Source organism: Artibeus jamaicensis, unplaced genomic scaffold, assembly GCF_021234435.1.
Source record: "Artibeus jamaicensis isolate MK-2021 breed Jamaican fruit bat unplaced genomic scaffold, CSHL_Jam_final contig_402, whole genome shotgun sequence".
NCBI lineage: Eukaryota > Metazoa > Chordata > Mammalia > Chiroptera > Phyllostomidae > Artibeus > Artibeus jamaicensis.
In genome coordinates, this window is record NW_026521818.1 from 12,430,250 (window position 1) to 12,450,076 (window position 19,827).

At 43.7% G+C, this 19,827-nt stretch overlaps 1 protein-coding gene across 2 annotated transcripts; it reads left to right on the plus strand.

The window, feature by feature from the left end:
* Positions 1-5,838: 5,838 nt before the first annotated feature.
* FAM170A (family with sequence similarity 170 member A) lies at positions 5,839-9,748 on the plus strand. Of its 2 annotated transcripts, XM_037147753.2 has the most exons (3): positions 5,839-5,908; positions 8,216-8,356; positions 9,042-9,748. In XM_037147753.2, exons 1-3 carry the CDS (start codon positions 5,839-5,841, stop codon positions 9,746-9,748), a joined length of 918 nt encoding a protein of 305 aa, XP_037003648.2. The 2 variants fall into 2 exon arrangements, with proteins under 2 accessions (XP_037003648.2, XP_037003656.2); XM_037147761.2 differs by lacking the exon at positions 8,216-8,356.
* The last annotated feature ends 10,079 nt before the right edge of the window (positions 9,749-19,827 follow it).

Here is a 19,827-nt window from a genome sequence, read left to right on the forward strand (position 1 = left end):
TCTGAGTTCTAGCTCTAGTTTGATAAATGCCTATCTTGATGGTTTTATCACATCTTATATTTAATAGTGAGGATTGGGATTTTTCTGTATGGTTTCCATGCTGTTCTGTAGTATTTTCTATATTATTTTTCCTTATGGAGCCTAGAAAATGGGGAGACACATGATAAGATTGTGGTCAACACTTGGGTGGAAGTGATGTCTGTTACCTTGGGCCAGAATATCTCATGCCAATGTGAGGCTCTCCAGAATTCTTTCTCTCTGTAGTGATGACTGATAATTTTCCAGGTACTGGTGGCTTTCTCAACCTGGATCCATAAATGAGGACACTGAGAAGCAGAACTCCTTGCCAGCTGACAATGGGCATGGACAAAGAGCAACCTTCACTATTTTAAGGCACTGGGATTTGTTTTTTACATTAGCATATATAATTAAGCTTAGTCTTGATTGACATGGTCTCTACAGAGTACTTATAGCTAATGAATGGGGAAAGGCCCCAGAGGTATAAAAGATATTTCTTTTCTTAAATTAAAATTTTACTGATTTTTCTAAAATAGATGTCAAAGTCTGCTATGAGGGGTAGCAAGTTTCTTACATTGGAAATACTGAGATATAAATTGGGCAACTTCTTCAAGGTGGTGCTGTAGAAATTAGAGGTAGTTGCATGATACAACAAGAAATATATATTTGGTCTTCAATCCCATTCTGGTACTGAGCTCCTAAAACTCTTGGAATTGCCCAAGTGATGAGATGGATGAAGGTGTCTTCTGTTACATTAATGAGGTGAGTTTTGGAAAGCACCTAAGGGTGGGGTTGGTTGTCAGAGGAGCCAGCCTTGTGTTTACAGAGCTGGAACTTTCAGTCCCACCCCTGCACCTGCAGGAAGGGGAGAGGGGCTGGAGGTGGAATCAGTCACCAGTGGCCAATGGTTTATTCAGTCATGCCTGTGTAATGAAGCCTCCATAAAAGCCCTAAAAGAAAGGTTTCCAAGAGTTTCTGGGTTGGTGAACATGGGCAGATTCAGGGAGAGGGATGTGCTCAGAGGGCATGGAAGGGCTTCATCCTTTCCCCATATGTCTCTTCCAGCTATCTCTTCCTGAGTCATATCTCTTCATAAGAAACCTGTAACCTAGTAAGCCAAATGTTTCTCTGAGTTCTGTGAGCCACTTTGTATTAGTAATTTAATCAAACCCAAAGCAGAGGTTGTTGGAACCACCAGTGCATATGAAGTCTGTCCAGAAAGTATCTAGCCACATACTATAAAAAATAGAGACGTTTATGGAAGAAGATATAAAATACAAGAGACATTGTACATAGAATAAGGATGCCTCAGTCCCCTTCAAAGTAGGCACCTTGGACCTCACACAGTTCTCCCAATTGCCATCAGCTGCCCTGTTGTATTTTCTTGAATCTCATTAATGATCTGAAGTCTCTTCCCTTTCAAAGGTGATTTTAGTTTTGGGAAAAGCCAGAAGCCACAGGGCAACAAATCTGGGCTGTAGTAGGACTAAGTCACCCTGGTGATTTGATGTTCCATCAAAACACTCTGCATGAGACATGATGCACAAGCAGGCTTGTTGTCATGATGAAACTGCCAATCACCAGTTGCTCATAGCTGTGGCCTTCTGAATCATCCAAATAATTTCTGCAGAGCAATATTCAAGCTTAATGCAAAATTTGATGCAGCTTCTTTGCTCTACTCAGTCATTTTGAATGCGATGGCCACACAGTGCATATGGTCACTCAATATCATCTACGGCCCCCATGGACTAGTACAGTGAAGTTGTCATTGTTCATACATGCTCATTCCAGTCCATTCTCCTGGGCTGTCAGGTTATATCATTATTGCTCAAACTGTTCTCATGTTAACAATGGTTAGACTTTTTCTGGATAGACCTCATATAGCAGGTCATTCAGAAGCACTGGTGACAACCTGGACTTGTGACTGCTGTCTGAAATGTGTTGTGTATAGTGGTGGTAGTCTTGAAGGAGTGGGTGCTTAACCTGTGGAATTTCTGACACCATCTTTGGTCAGATAGTGTTAGAAGAGTTGAATTATGGGATACCCAGCTGGTTTTTGAGAATTACTTGGTGTGAACGCCCTCCCCCCCGTCTCCCAACCCATCTTGCACCCATGTTGGATGTAATTGGTACTCAAATCTCAAATTGGATTAGAGAACTTCAAGGTCCATTGTAGTTTAAAAGCATTCATATTTGGAGCTCCTGAGGGTAACTATTGCACCTCACATTTGTGTATCGAGTATGGTATGTGAAGTACTTTCTCCAGTGTTAATGTCCTTGCTCTGCTGTGCGAACAAGAGTTATTATTTACTATACCTTCCATGGAAACTTGAACAGGTACTAAGAAAAAATCATTCGGAGAAATACCCTGATTCTTAACCTGAACTCCATAGCTACTCTGATAGCTGTATAGTGATATCTCATTGCAGTTTTCATTAGCGCTTCCCTGATGACTAATGATATTAAACACCATTTCAAGTGCTTATTTGCCATCTGTTATCTCTTCAATGAACAGCTCCATGTTTTCTGGCCATTTTTTAAGTGGATTGTTTATTTTTTTACTGGTGAGTTTGGGAGTTCTTTATAGATATTGCTGCTTTGTTGGATATGTGTTTTGCAAATATTTTTCTCCTAATCTGTAACTTTTTGTATCATATTCTGAAAGGGATCTGTGACATAGCAAATGGTATTGATTTTGATGAAATCTGGTTTATTTGTTTTTCCTTTTATGGATCATTTCTCTCTTGGGTTATTGCAATAGGCCCACTCTTCTCTCTGCTTCTTCCCTTGCCTCTCAAATAGCATTTTCTCAAGAAAGTCATGAGAATGACTTTTATGTAAAAGGCAATTTTTTACTCAAAAGTCTCCAAACTTTCCATGTTACTCAGAGGAAGAGCAACAGTCTTGACAACAGCCTAAGTGGTCCCTCATGATCTCTGTGATCTCATCGCTCCCTGTCTTGGCGCTGACCACACTGGCTTCATTCATGATCTTCAGACAGGCCAAGCAATGCCTGATCGAGGACTCCAGACTCTTCATTTTGCCTGGAACATGGACCCCTAGCTCTAAGCTCCCTTATTGCCCCCTGGTCTCACTGACACAGGACCTTTTTAGTGAAGACTTCTCTGACTTCCCATTTAACGTAGAAGTGGCCTCATTTCCTATAGCCCCAAATTCAAGTTCTTACTTTATTTTTCTGCATGGTACTTGTCAACATCTAACCTATTCCATATGTCACTTATTTTGAAAAATTGTCTATTTTCCCCCTAAATTAAGCTCCTTGAGAGAAAATATTTTTATCCGTTTGTTTGTAAATGTTCAGCTACAGGGTCTAGAGAGCCTGGCACAGAGGAGGGACTCAGTAAATATTTACAGAATGAAGAGTGAATGGAGAAGGGAAGGAATGATTATATGAGTCCCAGCCTACCTTACACTTGCTGAGATAAACCCCATAGTCCCAGCTTGGAGAATCTGAGCCATTGCTGGAATCATGTTTTCTTTTCTAAAGACAGGTTCCTTTCTTTTGGGAATTCAGAGTCTAAGAAGGATGCCTTAAGGATCATTTGCCTTGGAATGGTGGAATTAGAATTTCTAATGAAATTTCAACTTCTACTGAAGTAATGGTTTTCAATGGTTACTAACGCTATTTGTTGAAAGGCTGATGAGAACATCATAGTGGGGGGACAAAGCCCACCACACCTGAAACCACTGGTACATTTAAATGTCATTAAAAATGGGGCAATTTTATGTGCTTCTTGTTGTGATGTAATAGGACAGTCAAAATAATGTTGCAATAATAAGAAATTGAACTAAATATAGTCAATTTTCTAGATTTAATTTCATGTTTACAAGGAAATACAGGTATTAGGGGAAAACCTTAAATGATGTTACAATCAACCAACTGAAATTGGAAAATTCTACAGGATAAACAACTTAGTTTCTTTAACAAATAAATAGCAATAAAAAAGGTAGGGATGAGGGACTTGTTCTAGGCTTAAAAATACATTGACCAATTGTAACATATGGACCTTGTTTGGGTATTGAAAGCAATGGACCAGGTACAAAAAATGACATTTTAACACAGTTGGAGGAAATTGGGTATGGCTTGGTTATTGTTATGAAGAAATTATAGCTAAATATGTTGGGTGACATAGTATTGCTGTTATGTTAAAAAAGTTTTTGTTGAAGATAAATACTGCTACATTTAAAGAGCAATCATATAGTGCCTGAAATATGCTTCAAAGTCCTGCTCCTCAAAACACCTAAACTAAATGATCGAAAGGCTAAGTGTGTGTGTGCATCTGTGCATATACAGAGCAAGAATGACAGAGTATTGATAATTGTTGAAAATTGGGCAATGGCTTCATTAAACTGTGTTCCTATTATACAATTCTCTTTACTTTGTGTTGGAAAATTTCTACCACAAAAGGGTTTAAAAAGTCGTCTTCTTTTCCTGGGATTTTCCAAGAAACAGGAAGGTTAATCTCACCAGCAAATCTTCACAAGGCTGCATTTGTCTGATCTTTACTCTCCCTGTGCCTGTGACTGTAAGATATTCTGTGGTGCCCTTTCAAGTTTGGACACCCATCAGTTCATTGCTAATGTTAACAGTAACTTCTGGGAGTTTACTTCCTCCATATACACCAGACCACCCATTGCATCATGGCCACTGCCTCAGAATGAGGTGTCTTTAATTTTAGATTGGAGCCAGGAGGGTCCAGGTGGTTCACCACTTACAATTGGTATAAGTTTCAGCCCACAAGCAGAGCTGTGCAGGAAACAGTATGAAAATTTTTATAACTGCACTTCGTTTGTATTTTCAGCATTGATTCTGCAGGTGTCCAGTTTGGAATTTCACCCATTCCTGTTTGGAAATTCCAGAGGGCCTGGGTCCTGTGTGGTGGTGATGCATGGTCACTGTTTACTAGAACACACAGTTGTAGGTTTAAAGTCCATCAGCTTGGTTGCCATGCCTCGTTTAGATTGGGTGGTCCCCTTGCTGTGGGTGGGACAGGTTACCAAGATTCCGCTTGCATGCACCATACATCCATTGTCCTCTTGGATTTTTTATTTTGAGGGGGCACATCTACCTCCCCAGCCACATGTGGGAAGCCTCTTCTCTGTGATCCCTACACATTTCTTACTGACTTAGTTGGCACCTCTCAACCCTAGTAATGTAAGAAGGGATTATCTAACTTCAAAAGTCCTGCTTCTGGTCTGTGTGTGCTCAAGCATCCTTCCTTTCTATGGAGTCTGGGGTTTTAGAAGTAAAGGCAGAGATTACCAGCATGCTATTACTGCTTCCACCCTGGCTGTGCCCCTCCTCTGGCCGATAAACACGGAGTCTGCTACCTACTTGAATGCAGAAGGGAAAGGGTGAAATAAAGGGAGAAAAGAAAAGAATGACACAGGAACAGGTTAACATCTCAAAACATCCTGCCACATTTGAAAGATGCACTAGTAGAATTCATGGGAGAGGTTCCATCGGGAAAAAGGAATTGTTCTTGAAAAGGGGGTGTGGGAGTGGCAGAGACTGTTGAGCCTCAGTCCCCAGAATGTTTCGATGTCATCACTGAGGTCACAGAGTTTTGTTGTGGGCCCGGCAACCTTTGCACCTTAACAGCCCTGTGTTGTGGTGAACCCTGGGCCATGCTGTGGGTTCTCTGAGGGGTCTGAGTTCTTCAGCCCTGTAGGAGATTCTATTTTTATTTGCACTGAATCATTTCAATGGACATCCTGAGATCCAAGAAGGGCCGACCTGTAGGGAGAAGGAGGAGCTGGATGTTAGGCATCTTCTAAGGGACTCTTCTAGTTGGTGCTATGAAACGGCAACAAAAAAGGAAACATTTGGAAGATAAAGAGTCCCAGGAAACTGGCGAGAAGGGAGGAGGTATGTGCTGGGCAACCTGTCTGAGGCCCACGGGTGGCTGCTAGCCTGAGCCTTCTCTAAGAAGCTGGGTCCGAGGAAAATGTGTCACCTGTGAAGTAGGCAGGGGAAACCCGATATTGGCTGATGCTGCCGTGTCCATCCCGAGGGTCTCCACAGTGTGAGATGGCAGAGAGGCCAGATGTCCCTGGTAGATGGAAAGGCAGCCCTGCCAGTCTGAGCACTGCTTTCCTGGGGCTGCTCAGGCCTGGAGCTACATCAGACTCTGACCCAGCTGGGGCTCGGCTTGCACAGACTCACAGGTGCAGCTTTTCTCAGCCTCCTTGTTCCTTCTGTTCTCTTTATTGGGTCTTACCCTGGGGTCACTGGGCAGGGGGTGTAAAGGATGCTGCTAGAGATCCATGAGTTGCTCTGTGCATTTGACCCAAGAGGATACAAGAAGCCCAATGACTTAAAGGATGTGCTGAAAAACATCTTGAGAAGCGAAACACCTGTTTGAAAGGAGATTGTCTGTCTAGTGAAGGCGTCATATTGAAACAGATTTTATTCCTTCAGCTAGAAGAATTGACCAGTTAATCTATGGGAGTTTGTGAATCCACAGGTGTGGATTTCCCAGAGGTCAAGGGGTAGGGAGGGCCTTCTGGAGACTAGGACCAACTGGACGAGGGTAAGAACTGTTGTCAGGGCCTGTGGGGAGCGCTGAGAGCCGTGGATATACTTTGCAGGCCACGTGGTGACTGATTCCATTAAATATAAACTAGTAGCTTGCCCTGAGAATGGGGGCGGGTCACATGTAGGAGGTGGGGCACAATGGAGCCCATTGCAGAGATCCAGCTCCAGGCTTCTGACCCAAACTGGAGCCCAGAAGCTTCCGTGAGGCCCAGCGCCCTGAAGACAGTAGGATGAGCCCTGGGCACGAAGGCCTGGGCAATAGGCAGATTTTCAGACAGTAGCTGGGACGGGGAAGGCAATGATTGCCCCTGCCCCTTACACTTAGGATCTTTTTGTCCGTGTGTGTGTTTGGTGGGAGCTGTGGGGATAATACAGGCAGGGTACTCATTGGATGTGCAGTCTGTGTGGTAAGGCTCCTGTCATCCTGCCCAGTACACGTAAGAGTGTATTCAGAACTCTTATGAAGAGCGTTCCGTGAGACGGTTGTTCCATAAGCACACGCATACTCTGATGGAGAAAAAATTGCATGTCTCCACACACAACTTCTTTTTTAAAACACACATAGAGCATGTACATACATGCATACATCACTCCTATACTGTGTTCACATATGACCCCTGTGTGTGCTGTCCTCTCTTCCCACACCAAACTCTGGAGGTTGTACTAGATATAGCTCTACCTATATCTAGTTAGAAACATACACTATACCTTCAACTGATACAGACCTGGCTACTCCCAACTATCTCTAAATACCTCTATAAGAACCAGTCATGGGTCACACACACTAATCACACAACACCTTGTGTAGTAATACCAAACCCACTTTGCACAAACCATCAAAAAAAACACATTCACCAATTCTTACTAAGGTTGAAGGATAAAATACAGAATATCTAGTTAAATATGAATGTCAGATAATCCACAAATAATTTTTTAGTATGTGTATGTCTCAAATATTATAACCCAAATATTGCATGGGAATATTTACACTAAAAATTATTCATGGTTTATCTGAAATTCAAATTTAACTGGTGTCCTGTATTTTTGTTTGTTAAATCTGTCTACCCTTATATGCTTACTACCAGCTGACACATCAAATACCTCCTGTATTTCTATTTAGTGTCTGCCTTCCCTTTCTAGAATTTTTAGCATTTTTAGAGCCTAGAATAGTGAAATAGTGCCTGATACATAGTGATTGTTCACTGAATATTATAAATTAATGAATGAATGAGTGAATATAGACCATAAATACAAACCGGACCATATAATCAGGCCACACAGTCCTGAGCTGAGAACACAAACCATGCACACAAACTTTCCATAAACATAGATAGACATTTCCACACTGTTCACCACACCAATGCGCCACCCCATCAAATACTTAGCTGATACACATCACTCTCACACTTCTGACATATTCACAGTCACCACTCATGCTCGCATTCCTAACAAGACACTAATAAAGTAATTATTGGTTATAACTAAATACTGGAGTAACCACAGAGAACCAGAGTCCGAGGCATGGGTATTCACTGCACCTGAAAGAAGCCAGCCACTCAGTAAACACATGTTGGATGAATGAATGATTCACAAACACGCCCAACCAACCACATGACTGCGGTTTTCATCCTTTCTCAGGAATCTCGAGGTCACAAGAGGATGCTCCTCAGCTCGGATTGACCAAAGTGGCCAAAGGCTGTGGCACAGGGGCAGAGGAGGCCTCCTCTGCCTCCGAATACTTCTCCTGTGTTTCTTCTCCAAGCAAGCTCGTCCATGGCAGTGCAGGTGTGGGCAGGAGGCACAGAGATCCAACCATGAGCCTTAAATACAACCCAGGGCAATCGGACAAGCCTGGGGAGGATGGCAGAGCTGTCAGGAGAGCCTGGACATGAGCTCCCTGTGGGAGTAAGCCCTGGTGCAATCATGGTGGGGAATTCAGGGAGTAGGGGCCAGAAAGGTCTGGGCTTCAGGTATAGGGCAGAGGGACCAGATTAAGAAGAACGTGTAAGCTTTGCCTTTACTTTTGCTTCCAGAGAAGGACAGAGTTCCTCAGCACAGGCCTTCAGCATGGGCGTGGGACTATCAGCTCAGACCCACACACAAAACCCAAACACATGCCCCAAAGTGCCGTTCTCCGATACCACAGCCTACATTCCACAAATAGCACAGCAGTGACATTAAAAAGTCACATTCTTCTCATAGCACACACCCCACCAATGTCCCACACACCACAGCCCTCACCTCTATATACAGACACCCCTCCACTATGCCAACACACACAAATGAGAAGCCTACAAATGACCCCAGACACTCTGCCCCACAGTATGAGCAACAACCGCCAAGCTCATCACACACCTACCCTGCACCGTAGTCCCTCTCTCCTATAGCCTGTGTGTTCATTCTCGTTCCCTCTGCTTCTGGCATGCGCCACACACACTCTTATGTTTCTAATTTCCTTTCCTAGGAATCCAGAAATCACTTCAAGACAGTCCCCAGCCTAGATCAACCCTAGCCCATGTTCAAGAACAAGGGGAGACTGCTCCCCTCTCACCACATGTTTCCTTATCATCCCCTTTATCTGATAAGACCTGTGTGACCTCTCAGTATATGAACAAAGAGGAGAGGGGCATGAAAGTATATTACATGCAGGTACAAGTGAAAAAGGGTGTAGCTGTCTCCTGGGAGACAGAGGCAACCCCAGAGTCACTAAAAAAGAAGCCGATGGTGGAAGAGGTGAACCTTCCCGAGAATGTACAAGTAGGTACGCCCCCCTCTGAGGTGTCCACCAGAAACCTCCTGTGTGACAGTGAGACCCGAGAAGAGGTGAAAGAGCATGAGGAGAGAGGAGAATCAAAGGGCCTGGCAGGATTGTCCGCAGTCGAGGAGACACCCAGGGCTAAGACACCTGACTGGCTGGTGACTATGGAGACTGGCTTCAGGTGCATGGCCTGCTGCAGGGTCTTTCCCACCTTGGAGACCCTCCAAGATCATGTGCAGGTAGGGATTAGGGAGGGCTTCAGCTGCCACGTCTTTCATCTCACCATGGCTCAGCTGAGGAGCAATATGGAATCAGAGAAGATCCAGGAGAAGGAGGAGGAGGAGGAGGAGAACGATGGAGAGGAAGACAAGAAAGAAGAAAAAGAAATGGAGGGGGAGCCGCCCACAGGGTAAGACCTTTGCGTGAGCAGGTCCTGGAGCTAATCAGTGTCCAGGCTGTGTTTCATTCTCCAAGGGATGGGAAGTGAGCGGGGGCTACAGCTGCTGGGGGTGCTGCGCCTGCTCCCAGCCAGCACTGCCTCCGGTCCAGCGCCAGGCCCCCAGGGAGAGTTGGGGGCTGTGACCGATCAGGGAACAACTGAAGGGTGGGGTTGGGGTGGGAAACCAGGCCTCTTCTTGCCCAGACATTTAATAAAGTCATGACTGTAAGTGGGAATTTATTCTCAGCTTTTTCAGTTCCTGCAGGAAGTTCTGAGAATGTCCAAGGGCTAACAGAGTACCTTTCTTCTGTAACTAAGAAGAGTTTTCCTGTGTTTTTGTTTCCACACAGCAACTGAGATTCCAGGCCAGAAGATCCGGGAACACTTACCTTGGGCAAGGTAAGGCCTGAGGCCGGCCGGCAGGGTCTTCTGAGCTCACAGCATAACGGCCCAGAAGAATCTCAGGGAAGGGACTGCAGGGCCGCACTGCCGTACCTGGCGCCTCGGCAGCTGCACTGATGTGTGGCATACCCAGCGCTTCCCGGGACTTGACCTGCAGTGATTTATTGAGAAAGTGGAGAATTTTGACAGGAGTTCTCCCACAGTCTCCAGGATTGACCTCCAGGGCCAGGAGTGGTCTGAAGAAAGGACACGGGGCTTAGCAGGACTGGAGGTTTAGGGCTGAGAGCCTTTGCCTGAGCTGGGATCTCACTATGGCCGGTGGACATAGTCCCTTGAGAGAAAGTGGAATGTGTAGAAGGAGATACGTGAAAACGAGGTCAGCCATAAGAGATCTGGAAATGTTCTAGAACCTTTAGTTTGCTGTAGTTGATCTGAGGACACACGCTCATGGGGGTATGCATGGCCTCTGAGCTGTAAGACAGAGTGAAGGGTCACTCTGACTAGTAGGGCTCGTATTGCTCTTGTCTTTTCCTCTTTCTGTTTTGTTTTCTCACTTCCAGGGAGAAGAGAGGATCGTGGAGATAGTGGCAGACAGAGTGCCAGTGGTGTGGAGGAGGATATATGTCAGCCTCATGCTCAGGCTAACATATAAACATTACATGCAATAAAGGCTGTTTTCCAAAACTCTCCTGGATATACTCATTTTTGTAGATTAAACTTTTTAATGGTTTAAATTACAGCTTATGTTCAATATTATTTTGTATTAGTTTCAGGTATACAGCACAGTGGTTAGATAATCATATATAATACTTTACAAAGTGTTCCTCCTGATATTTCTAGTACCCACCTGGCACTGTACTTCCTGGAAACATCAGTCTTATCTCATCTTATCTTATCTATACCCAGCATCCTATTCCCGAAGCAGCAGTATCCAGCCTCTCGGGACTGATTAGGCTTCTGTGTGACTATGTTGCAAGGCTGGATACCATCTCAAGCTACACTGAGTACAGATGGAGCATGTGGAAAGCAGCGGGTGCTGTGGGAGCCCAGGTCTAATGGGTCCTGACTGAAAGCACTAAGAAGGGAAACTAAGAGGGCCTGGAGGGTGGTCTGCATGTCTCCCAGGACGAAGGAGAAATGTCTCAACCTTGAAGCTGTCCATGGAGCAGGTTCCTCCTGAGATGGTGACACTTTGTCACAGCCCTCAAAAAGAGGTTACTGGACCTCAATCAGGAACTGGGGGGAGAGATTGCTACATAAGGAGTGTGAGCCAGTGAGCTCTGGTATTTCCAGTTCTGACAGTCCTATTTTACCTTCTAAATTAATTCTTATTTCAGCCTGTCAAGATTTGGATCCTGTCACCTCTGAACTTCATCCTCACACCACCTCTATCACCCACTGGAACTCGAGGCATCCAGCAGGTACCGAAGATGCATGAGGTGGTCTACTGTCTTAAAGGTAAAGGAAAGCAATGAGTTTTTTCTAATTTGAATAAAGGGTCAAAGCTGAGCTTTAAAGGAACTAAGGGAATTAGAAAAAAATAGTTTCCTAAGGAAGCTAAGGAAATTATTAGAAGGAAATAATTTGAAGTTCAGAGGTTTTATCAGTTTAAGTAGAATAAGATGTAGTTCCAAAGTCCCATAGGTTTTTTTCCAGGATGTGTAGGGCGTCTTCTATGGGGCTTTATTGAATCAACAATAGCTCCAGTAGTCTGGTGCTGTCATTCCTCTTTGTGCAATAATAATAAACCAGCTTCCTAACTGGTTTTATGCTTCCCAGCCTCTCCATCAGGGATATCATCTGCATATGCATATCTCTTTCTTTCTTTTTTTTTTTTTAAAGATTTTATTTACTTATTTTCAGAGAGAGGGGGAGGGAAGGAGAAAGAGGGAGAGAAACACTGATTGTTTGCCTCTTGTACACCCCCAACTGGGAGCCTGGTCTGCAACCCAGGCTTGTGCCCTGACTGGGAATCAAACCAGTGAACTTTTGCTTTGTGGGACAATGCCCAACCCATTATCCCAAGCTGGTCAGGGCTATGTGCACATCTCCTGCCTCAAGATGCCTAGTGCTTCCTTTAACTGTCATTGCAAAGAGTTTAGAATTTGAGGCTTCTGCTGGCTACCCTTTCATACTCATTCTCTGGCCACCTCTGTACACTCTGTAATCCTCACCTTTGTTCCTTTTCATCTGCTGTGGAACTACCAGGAATTCTCTCTTTCTCTTCCTGGGTCCACGTCATTTCCTTTCCTTTCCTTGGAACATTTGACTTCTCTCTCCCATGGGCTGCTTCAAACACCTAGGGTTTGTTCCACATCAGTTGGTAGGATATTGGTTATAAAATGAGGGTTCTCAGTGCTGTTCCTGCTGGGACTGAAACTTCCCTGTAAAGCATGGAGGGGTGTAACATGAGGCTCTGTAGGTGGGATTCAGAGGGTTGCAACAAGCTCATATTACCTCGCAAGAACTGCACTGACCAGGAGGTGGAGAACTGAGGCCTGCAGCTCGAATGCTTTTCTAAGATGACTGCACACATCTGTCACACCAGATCCTCCCGGTGGGGCCACTGTCAAAGCAAATTTTGAATAAGACTTTGAATCCCTGCTCAGAATAAGGTATTTCAGAGCAGTTTGAAGGCTTCTAGTAAAATAGATGTAACTGAATTCCCTTCCCTGAAATCAGCTTCAATGAACTGGAACAGAAAATGAAAATAGATTGGGGATTTCTCACCAGTAAGGACAGGCCACAGCCCTGGCCACACAGGCCATCAGGTGTGGCCCCCTGACTCTCACTCACTGACTCTGAGTTTCCCAAGCGCCCGAGTTTGGGCGTGGAGGCTGGAGTCAGTGGTCCAGTGCGGGCTTGATAGTCTCCAGATACTGATTCTGCTCCTGGACGTAATGTTCCTAAAGTACATTTTCCTTGTCCCTGGTCACACTGATCTCTCTTCCTTGATAGTTCCCTCCTTCTCTTTCTTACCTCCAGTGCAGGGAACACATTTATTATTTGTTCACAGAAATCTCTACTGTTCTGCTGTGGCTTTCGCTTTCAACATTCCAAAGCCAATAATTTTTCTTTTTCTCCCTCAATTGTGCTCAGTTTTTATCTGCCTAATGCAATGAACTCAGAGGACTTAGCTGACAAGATAGGGGGAGGGGAATCTAGGAGCAAAAAGAAATAATAAAAAGTACTCCAGTTAATTTCTCACAGTATTATCCAGTTATATATATTTAAAATTTAGGAGTAATATAGAAATAGTCCCTTCATAAAAATCTCATGTCATATTAAAGTAAAAAAAATCCCTTTTCGTAATATGCCAACTTCACTCCCAAGCCTATTTCCTTTTGCAGAGATTTTTACTATTAACTGTTTGATTTCAAGATCTTTGGTCTATGCATTTAAATACATAGGTGTTTTATATATGATATCTAGCTTTATAGAGATTTTTGATTCAAAAGTTATATCTATTCTAAAACCAACATTTTTTACTTCTGGTCAAGGTGGCAGCATAGGTAGATACAGCTTGCCTCTTCACAGAACCACATCAAAATTATAACTAAAATATAGAATACCTATTACTCAAACTGGTCAGAAAATGAGTTGAATGGAAGTCTGACAACTACAGATTTAAAGAAACTGCATCCATCCAGCCTGAGCCAGCAAGCAGGTGCCATATCTGAGACTCCATCAGCCTGGCTAACACTGTTTGACCTGCCTTGGAGATCCCCAGAGACTCTGCCCCACCTGGCTTGTAGGCCCGCCCAAGCTGCTTTTCCATATGAATGGCTGGTCTTGGGTCCTTCTTCACAACTTCCTAACTCCTATCAAACAAACAACAGCTGGCCTCTGTGAGCCCCAGGCCCGGCACTAGCAGCAGCCAGCCTAGTTTCACAGCTTGGCTTCACCTGGGAATCTCCAAGTCCAGCCTGAGTAGCATTCATCTCAGATTGCTTTATAGCTTAGAAAGGGTGGCCTGGGAAGAACACAGATGGGGGCTGACCTTGGTCTGCACCACCCAGCAAACACCAGGGCCATTGTGTCCAGTGGACATTTATAGACTGTGTTGAACATCCACCACCTGCACAGCTGATACTTCACAAAGGGTGGTTGGTGGTAAGTGGTCACAGCCAATCTTTGAAGCTGACTGGCTTGGGTAAATCCCTCCCATTGACTTGTTAACAGCAACCAAATCTGAACTACAAGAAGAGGGTGTACTCAGCCCACATAAAGGGGGCACCTTGAGTATCCAGCTTGGGTGATAGGGGAGGCTGTGCCACTGGACCATATAGGACACCTGCCACATTAGGCCACACTGCCAAGACACAATGTCAAAGCAGCACTATCGGATACATAGAAACAAACACAGGGAGACTGCCAAAATGAGGAGACAAAGAAACATGGCCCAAATGAAAGAACAGATCAAAACTCCAGAAAAAGAGCTAAACACAATGGAGATAAGCAATCTATCATGTGCAAAATTAAAAACAGTGGTTATAAGGATGCTCAAAGAACTCAGTGAAGACCTCAACAGCATAAAAAAGATCCAGTCAGAAATGAAGGATAGACTAATTGAAATAACAATTTACAGGGAAACAGTAGCATAGTGGACGAAGCTGAGAATGAAATGAATGATATGGAATATAAGGAATCACACAACAACCAATCAAAACAAGAAGAAAAAAGTATCCAAGAAAATGAGGATAGCATAAGCAGCCTCTGGGACAACTTCAAGAGGTCCAGCATTCACATCATAGGAGTGCCAGAAGGAGAAAAGAATGAGCAAGAAACTGGAAATATATTTGAAAGAATGATGAATTCTTCCCTAATTTGGTGAAGGAAATAGACATGCAAGTCCAGGAAGCAGAGAGAGTCCCAAACAAGATTGATGTAAAGAGATCCACTCCAAGACACATCATAATTAAAATGCCAAAAGTGAAAAATAGAGACTCTTAAACCTTTTTAGACCTTTTAATTTTAAGTAATATATTTTATTTTCTTATTTTCTCTTACATTTTCTTTTTTAAGTAAACTATTTTTTTTCAATTTTATTTATCTTTAGAGGGGAAGGGAAGGAAAGAGGGAGAGAGATATCAATGTATGGTTGCTTTTCATGCATCCCCTGCAGGGAACTGGCCTGCAACCCAGGCATGTGCCCTGACTGGGAATCAGACCACGATCCTTTGGTTCGTAGGCCCGCACTCAATCCACTGAGCTACACCAGCCAGGGCACATTTTCTAATTTATTATTGCTAGTGTAGAGGAACTTGATTATTTTTAAAATTTATTGATCTTGTATGTTTCCCTTATTGAACTATGTTATTAGTTTCTATTAATTTATGTGTGGATTTCCTGGGGTTTCTCAGACAAATGATAATATTAAATGTAAAGGCAATTGTTTTTTTTTCTTTCGTTTCCCTTGTCCAAGGCAATATATCAGAAAAAAATATTGCTCTAAGAAATGTAACATTTATTTTCTTTCAGTCAATATTGTGTTTTCAAGATTTACCCAAGCCAATTCATACGGATCTAGGTTTTTCATTTTTAACTCTTTGCACTTCTTTTATTTTTTTATTGATTATGCTATTATAGTTGTCCCATTTCCCTCTTTTCATTCCCCTTCACCCACACACCCCCTGCCACCCTCTCCCCACATTCCCCCCTTTTACTTCATGTCCATGTGTCATAAGTTATTTGGCTTCTACATTTCCTACACTATTCTTACCCTCCCCCTGTCTATTTTCTACCTACCATCTATGCTACTTATTCTCTGTACCTTTTTCTGCTCTTTCCTCTTCCCACTTCCGTGTTGATAACCCTACAGGTGATCTCCATTTCTGTGTTTCTGTTCTAGCTGTTCGCTTAGATTGCTTTTGTTTTAGATGTGGTTGTTAATAACCGTGAGTTTGCTGTCCTTTCACTGTTCATATTTTCTATCTTCTTTTTCTTAGATAAGTCCCTTTAACATTTCATATAATAAGGGCTTGGTGATGATGAACTCCTTGAACTTGACCTTATCTGAGAAGCACTTTATCTGCCCTTCCAGTCTAAATGAAAGCTTTGCTGGATAGAGCAATCTTGGATGTAGGTCCTTGCCTTTCATGACTTGGAATACTTCTTTCTAGCTCCTTCTTGCCTATAAGGTCTCTTTTGAGAAATCAGCTGACAGTCTGATGGGAACTCACTTTGTAGGTGACTGTCCCCTTATCTCCTGCTGCTTCTAGGATTCTCTCCTTCATTTTAATCTTAGGTAATGTAATGATGATGTGCCTTGGTGTGTTTCTTCTTGGGTCCGACTTCTTTGGGACTCTCTGAGCTTCCTGGATTTCCTGGAAGTCTATTTCCTTTGCCAGATTGGGGTAGCTCTCCTTTATTATCTGTTCAAATAAGTTTTCCACTTGTTGCTCTTCCTTTTCACATTCTGGTACCCCTATAATTTGGATGCTGGAACATTTAAAGATACCCTGGAGGTTCCTGAGCTTCTTGTCATTTTTTTGAATTCTTGTTTCTTTGTCCTTTTCTGTTTGGTTGTTTCTTTCTTCCTTCTGGTTCACTTCATTGATCTGAGTCCCAGTTTCTTTCCCATCACTATTGGTTCCCTGTGTATTTTTCTTCATTTCACTTAGTGTAGCCTTCACTTTTTCATCTAATTTGTGACCAAAATCAACCAATTGTGTGAGCATCCTGATCACCAGTGTTTTGAACTGTGCATCTGATAGGTTGGCTATCTCTTGGTTGCTTAAAAGTATTGGCTCTGGGGCTTTGATTTTTTCTTCTGCTTGAGCCATAATTTTTTGGTCTGGTTGTACCTGTTATGTATAAGGGGTGGAGCCTTAGGTATTCACCAGGACAGGACAACCCAGTGGCCGGGTCGTGATGCTATATGTGGGGGTGGGGTCAGAGAGGGAACAATGACACTTGCTCTGTTCTCTCTCAGATTTCAATTTCTTCTGTTGCTTCCCACAAGCAAATTGGGCCCTTCTGGTGCTAGTTCCCAGGTGGGTGGGCTTGTGTATGTTCTAGGACCCTGTGGGTCTCTTCAATGAACTCTCCTGTGAGGCTGGGAGTCTCTCATGGCACCTAAACCCCCATGAGTGTTTTCAATCAGTGCTTTTAGGTTTTATTTCCCAGCACTGGGGCCCTGGGTCTCACAGTCTGTCTTGCTCCCCATTTTTGCCTGGTTTATCTGCACGCGAATATGTGTTGTTGCTCAGCCAGCCACCTTGTGTGCCTCACTGGGTCTGCTTGTTGCCTCCCCAAGTCTGGGTATGCCAGCTGCCACCTCCTGCATGCCCTGGTCCACCAACCACCACTTTTTTTTTTGCCATGACCCCTCTCTACCAGCCACTGACTCCACCACTCTTACCAGTCTGGATGAATGGTTGTTGGACTTCTATACAGTTCAATTTTCTGTCAGTTCTGGTTGTTTTTTTGTTTCTAAATTTTTGTTGTCCTTAATTTTGGTTGTGTGAGGAGGTACAGTATGTCTACCTATGCCTCCATCTTGGCCAGAAGTTCCATTTTTAACTTCTTGATATTGTTTTATTATATGAATACAGCACCACTTAATTTTTATTCCAGCATTATTGGACACTTGGATTGTTCTCATCCCTTCTCTAGAATGAACAGTATTTTCTAGAACATCCCTGAAGACTTTTCCTGACAGTCAAGAGGGCCAGGCTGCCTGATGGATTGTTGCTTTCCTATAGCCGCTTGCCAGTAGGACACCTCCACTCACCACAGATGAAAAATTCTTCCAAATGGGAAGATCTGAGGAACTTCTCAGAAGGTAGGAGGTTAATGCTGGGTATCCTGTTGGGACCCCAGGGGAGTCTGGGCTGGCCCGAGCCTCCCTGCTTTCACCCTGGGCGCTCCAAGTTAAATGTGAAGGAAAGGAGAATCCAAGAGCTATGAGTGGACACAGAGAGAGAGAGAGAGATGTTGAAGGCCAAAGCTGTTATTGAGGCCACTAAGTGGATTGTGAGGGTGCAGAGAAATTAGATAGGCAGGCTCTGCTTTCTGAGAACTTGTCGTTAAAGGATGGTCATAACTAAGGTGGTGCCGGGAACACATAGCTGACTCCAGCCAAACCGTTACAGAATGCTGCTGCTCTTTTAATATCTCTGCTTGTTCATATACTCTTGTTTCCCATTATTTGGTTACTGTCTTCGGCACTGCACAGATGTGAAGCACAATAGCTTGGGGGCCGGTGACCAGTCCTGCTGTGCAGTATTAGTTTACAGCTGGAAGGTGACAAAGGTGGCCAAACTGAGCTCAGGAAGGAAAGGTGGTATTTGAAGAGAAAGTCTAAGTTGAGAGTGTTGTTCCAAGTGTTGGTGAATAAAATCTAGCTCTTGTGCCTCAAGCATTTCCTGAAGTCCTGCTTGTTCATAAAGTTGGCCTGGGGTGCTGGGTTCACTCCATGAAGGAACCGTGCACCCCATGATCTCATCACTTGCTCACACTTGTCCTCTTCTGATCCACACTCAGCAAGACAGATCTTCCCCGAAGCCACTTTCCACCTGCTGCTGTCATCTCGTGAACACTTGCTGTCCCTCCCCCGTGCTCCCTGATAAGCCACTGCAGTGAGTTTATACTTTGACAACCATGCTTCTCACCACATTCTCAGCAACTTCTGATAAATTTGATCCACTTTATGCCGTAGTCTTCACCCATCAATCATCTTTCTAACTCCCCCTCCCCCGTTTCAGTAATTTTTAATCTCCTCACAAACACTTAGAGGTTATTCCTCATAATTTAGAGAATATTTATTGAAAAAGAATAAGCTCACAGGTGTTCTTGCAATTATGGAAGCTTTCCTGTCTGGCAACCCACAAAAGCGGGCCCACAGAAACCTGCAGTCGAGTTTCAAACCCTTCTAAGAACAAAGCCCATCCCAAAACACCTCCCAGAAAACCAGAGTCCTGATGTAAGAGTCCTTGGACAATGGCCCAAACTGAGCTTTGGATTCACACTCAAGTCAGATGATTTAGGTAAAAGTTGAGAAGTAAATGTGTCTTAAAATCCACTTAAATACAAAACCAAAACCAAAATCCCCCCAAATTTCAAGAAAATTCCACATGAAACAGTTTTCAGCAATGGTTTCATTTCTCAGACTATGCAGAATGTCTGCTACACCCTGTAAAGATTCCTGGTTTTAATCTGCGCCAAGCTGTGTTGTGTGTGTGTGTTTAAGGTTGTGGTATGTTGGAGGTGAGGATAATGTTGAAGGGCACTATGAGCTCTGCTTACAGAGCCAGAGAAGTTCAGCCATGTCACCCACTGTTGTCTACAAGAGTTGCATCAGGCCCGACAGATTCTAGCCATTTCTGCCATGCATTTTGGAGCAACCTGTAAGTCCAGACTCGGGGTTCCCATTGTAGGTTTCTCCGTCAGCATTCCACTTTGAGATTTCCGGGTCTAATCACAGTGCTGCCAGGATCTGACCTGATCACTCCACTGTCCTGTGTGCTCAGAACTCTCGCCTGTCACTCCTGGGGAATATTTTTCCTAGTTTTTTGGCCAACTTCTTCCCTCTTTGAGGCATTCTACATTTTTTCTCAAGACTTTAAGGCCTTTGTTTTTGCACAGTAGATTCTGATGCCTCCTTAAACCTAGAGTAAGAATCATTATCAATAGAAAAATTAGTTTACC

Coding starts and splice junctions, on each gene's coding strand:
- FAM170A (XM_037147753.2), top strand. CDS start 5,839: ATGAAACGGCAACAAAAAAGGAAACATTTGGAAGATAAAGAGTCCCAG. Junction 5,909..8,215: donor AACTGGCGAGAAGGGAGGAG/GTATGTGCTGGG, acceptor ATCCTTTCTCAG/GAATCTCGAGGTCACAAGAG. Junction 8,357..9,041: donor AAGCAAGCTCGTCCATGGCA/GTGCAGGTGTGG, acceptor TTCCTTTCCTAG/GAATCCAGAAATCACTTCAA.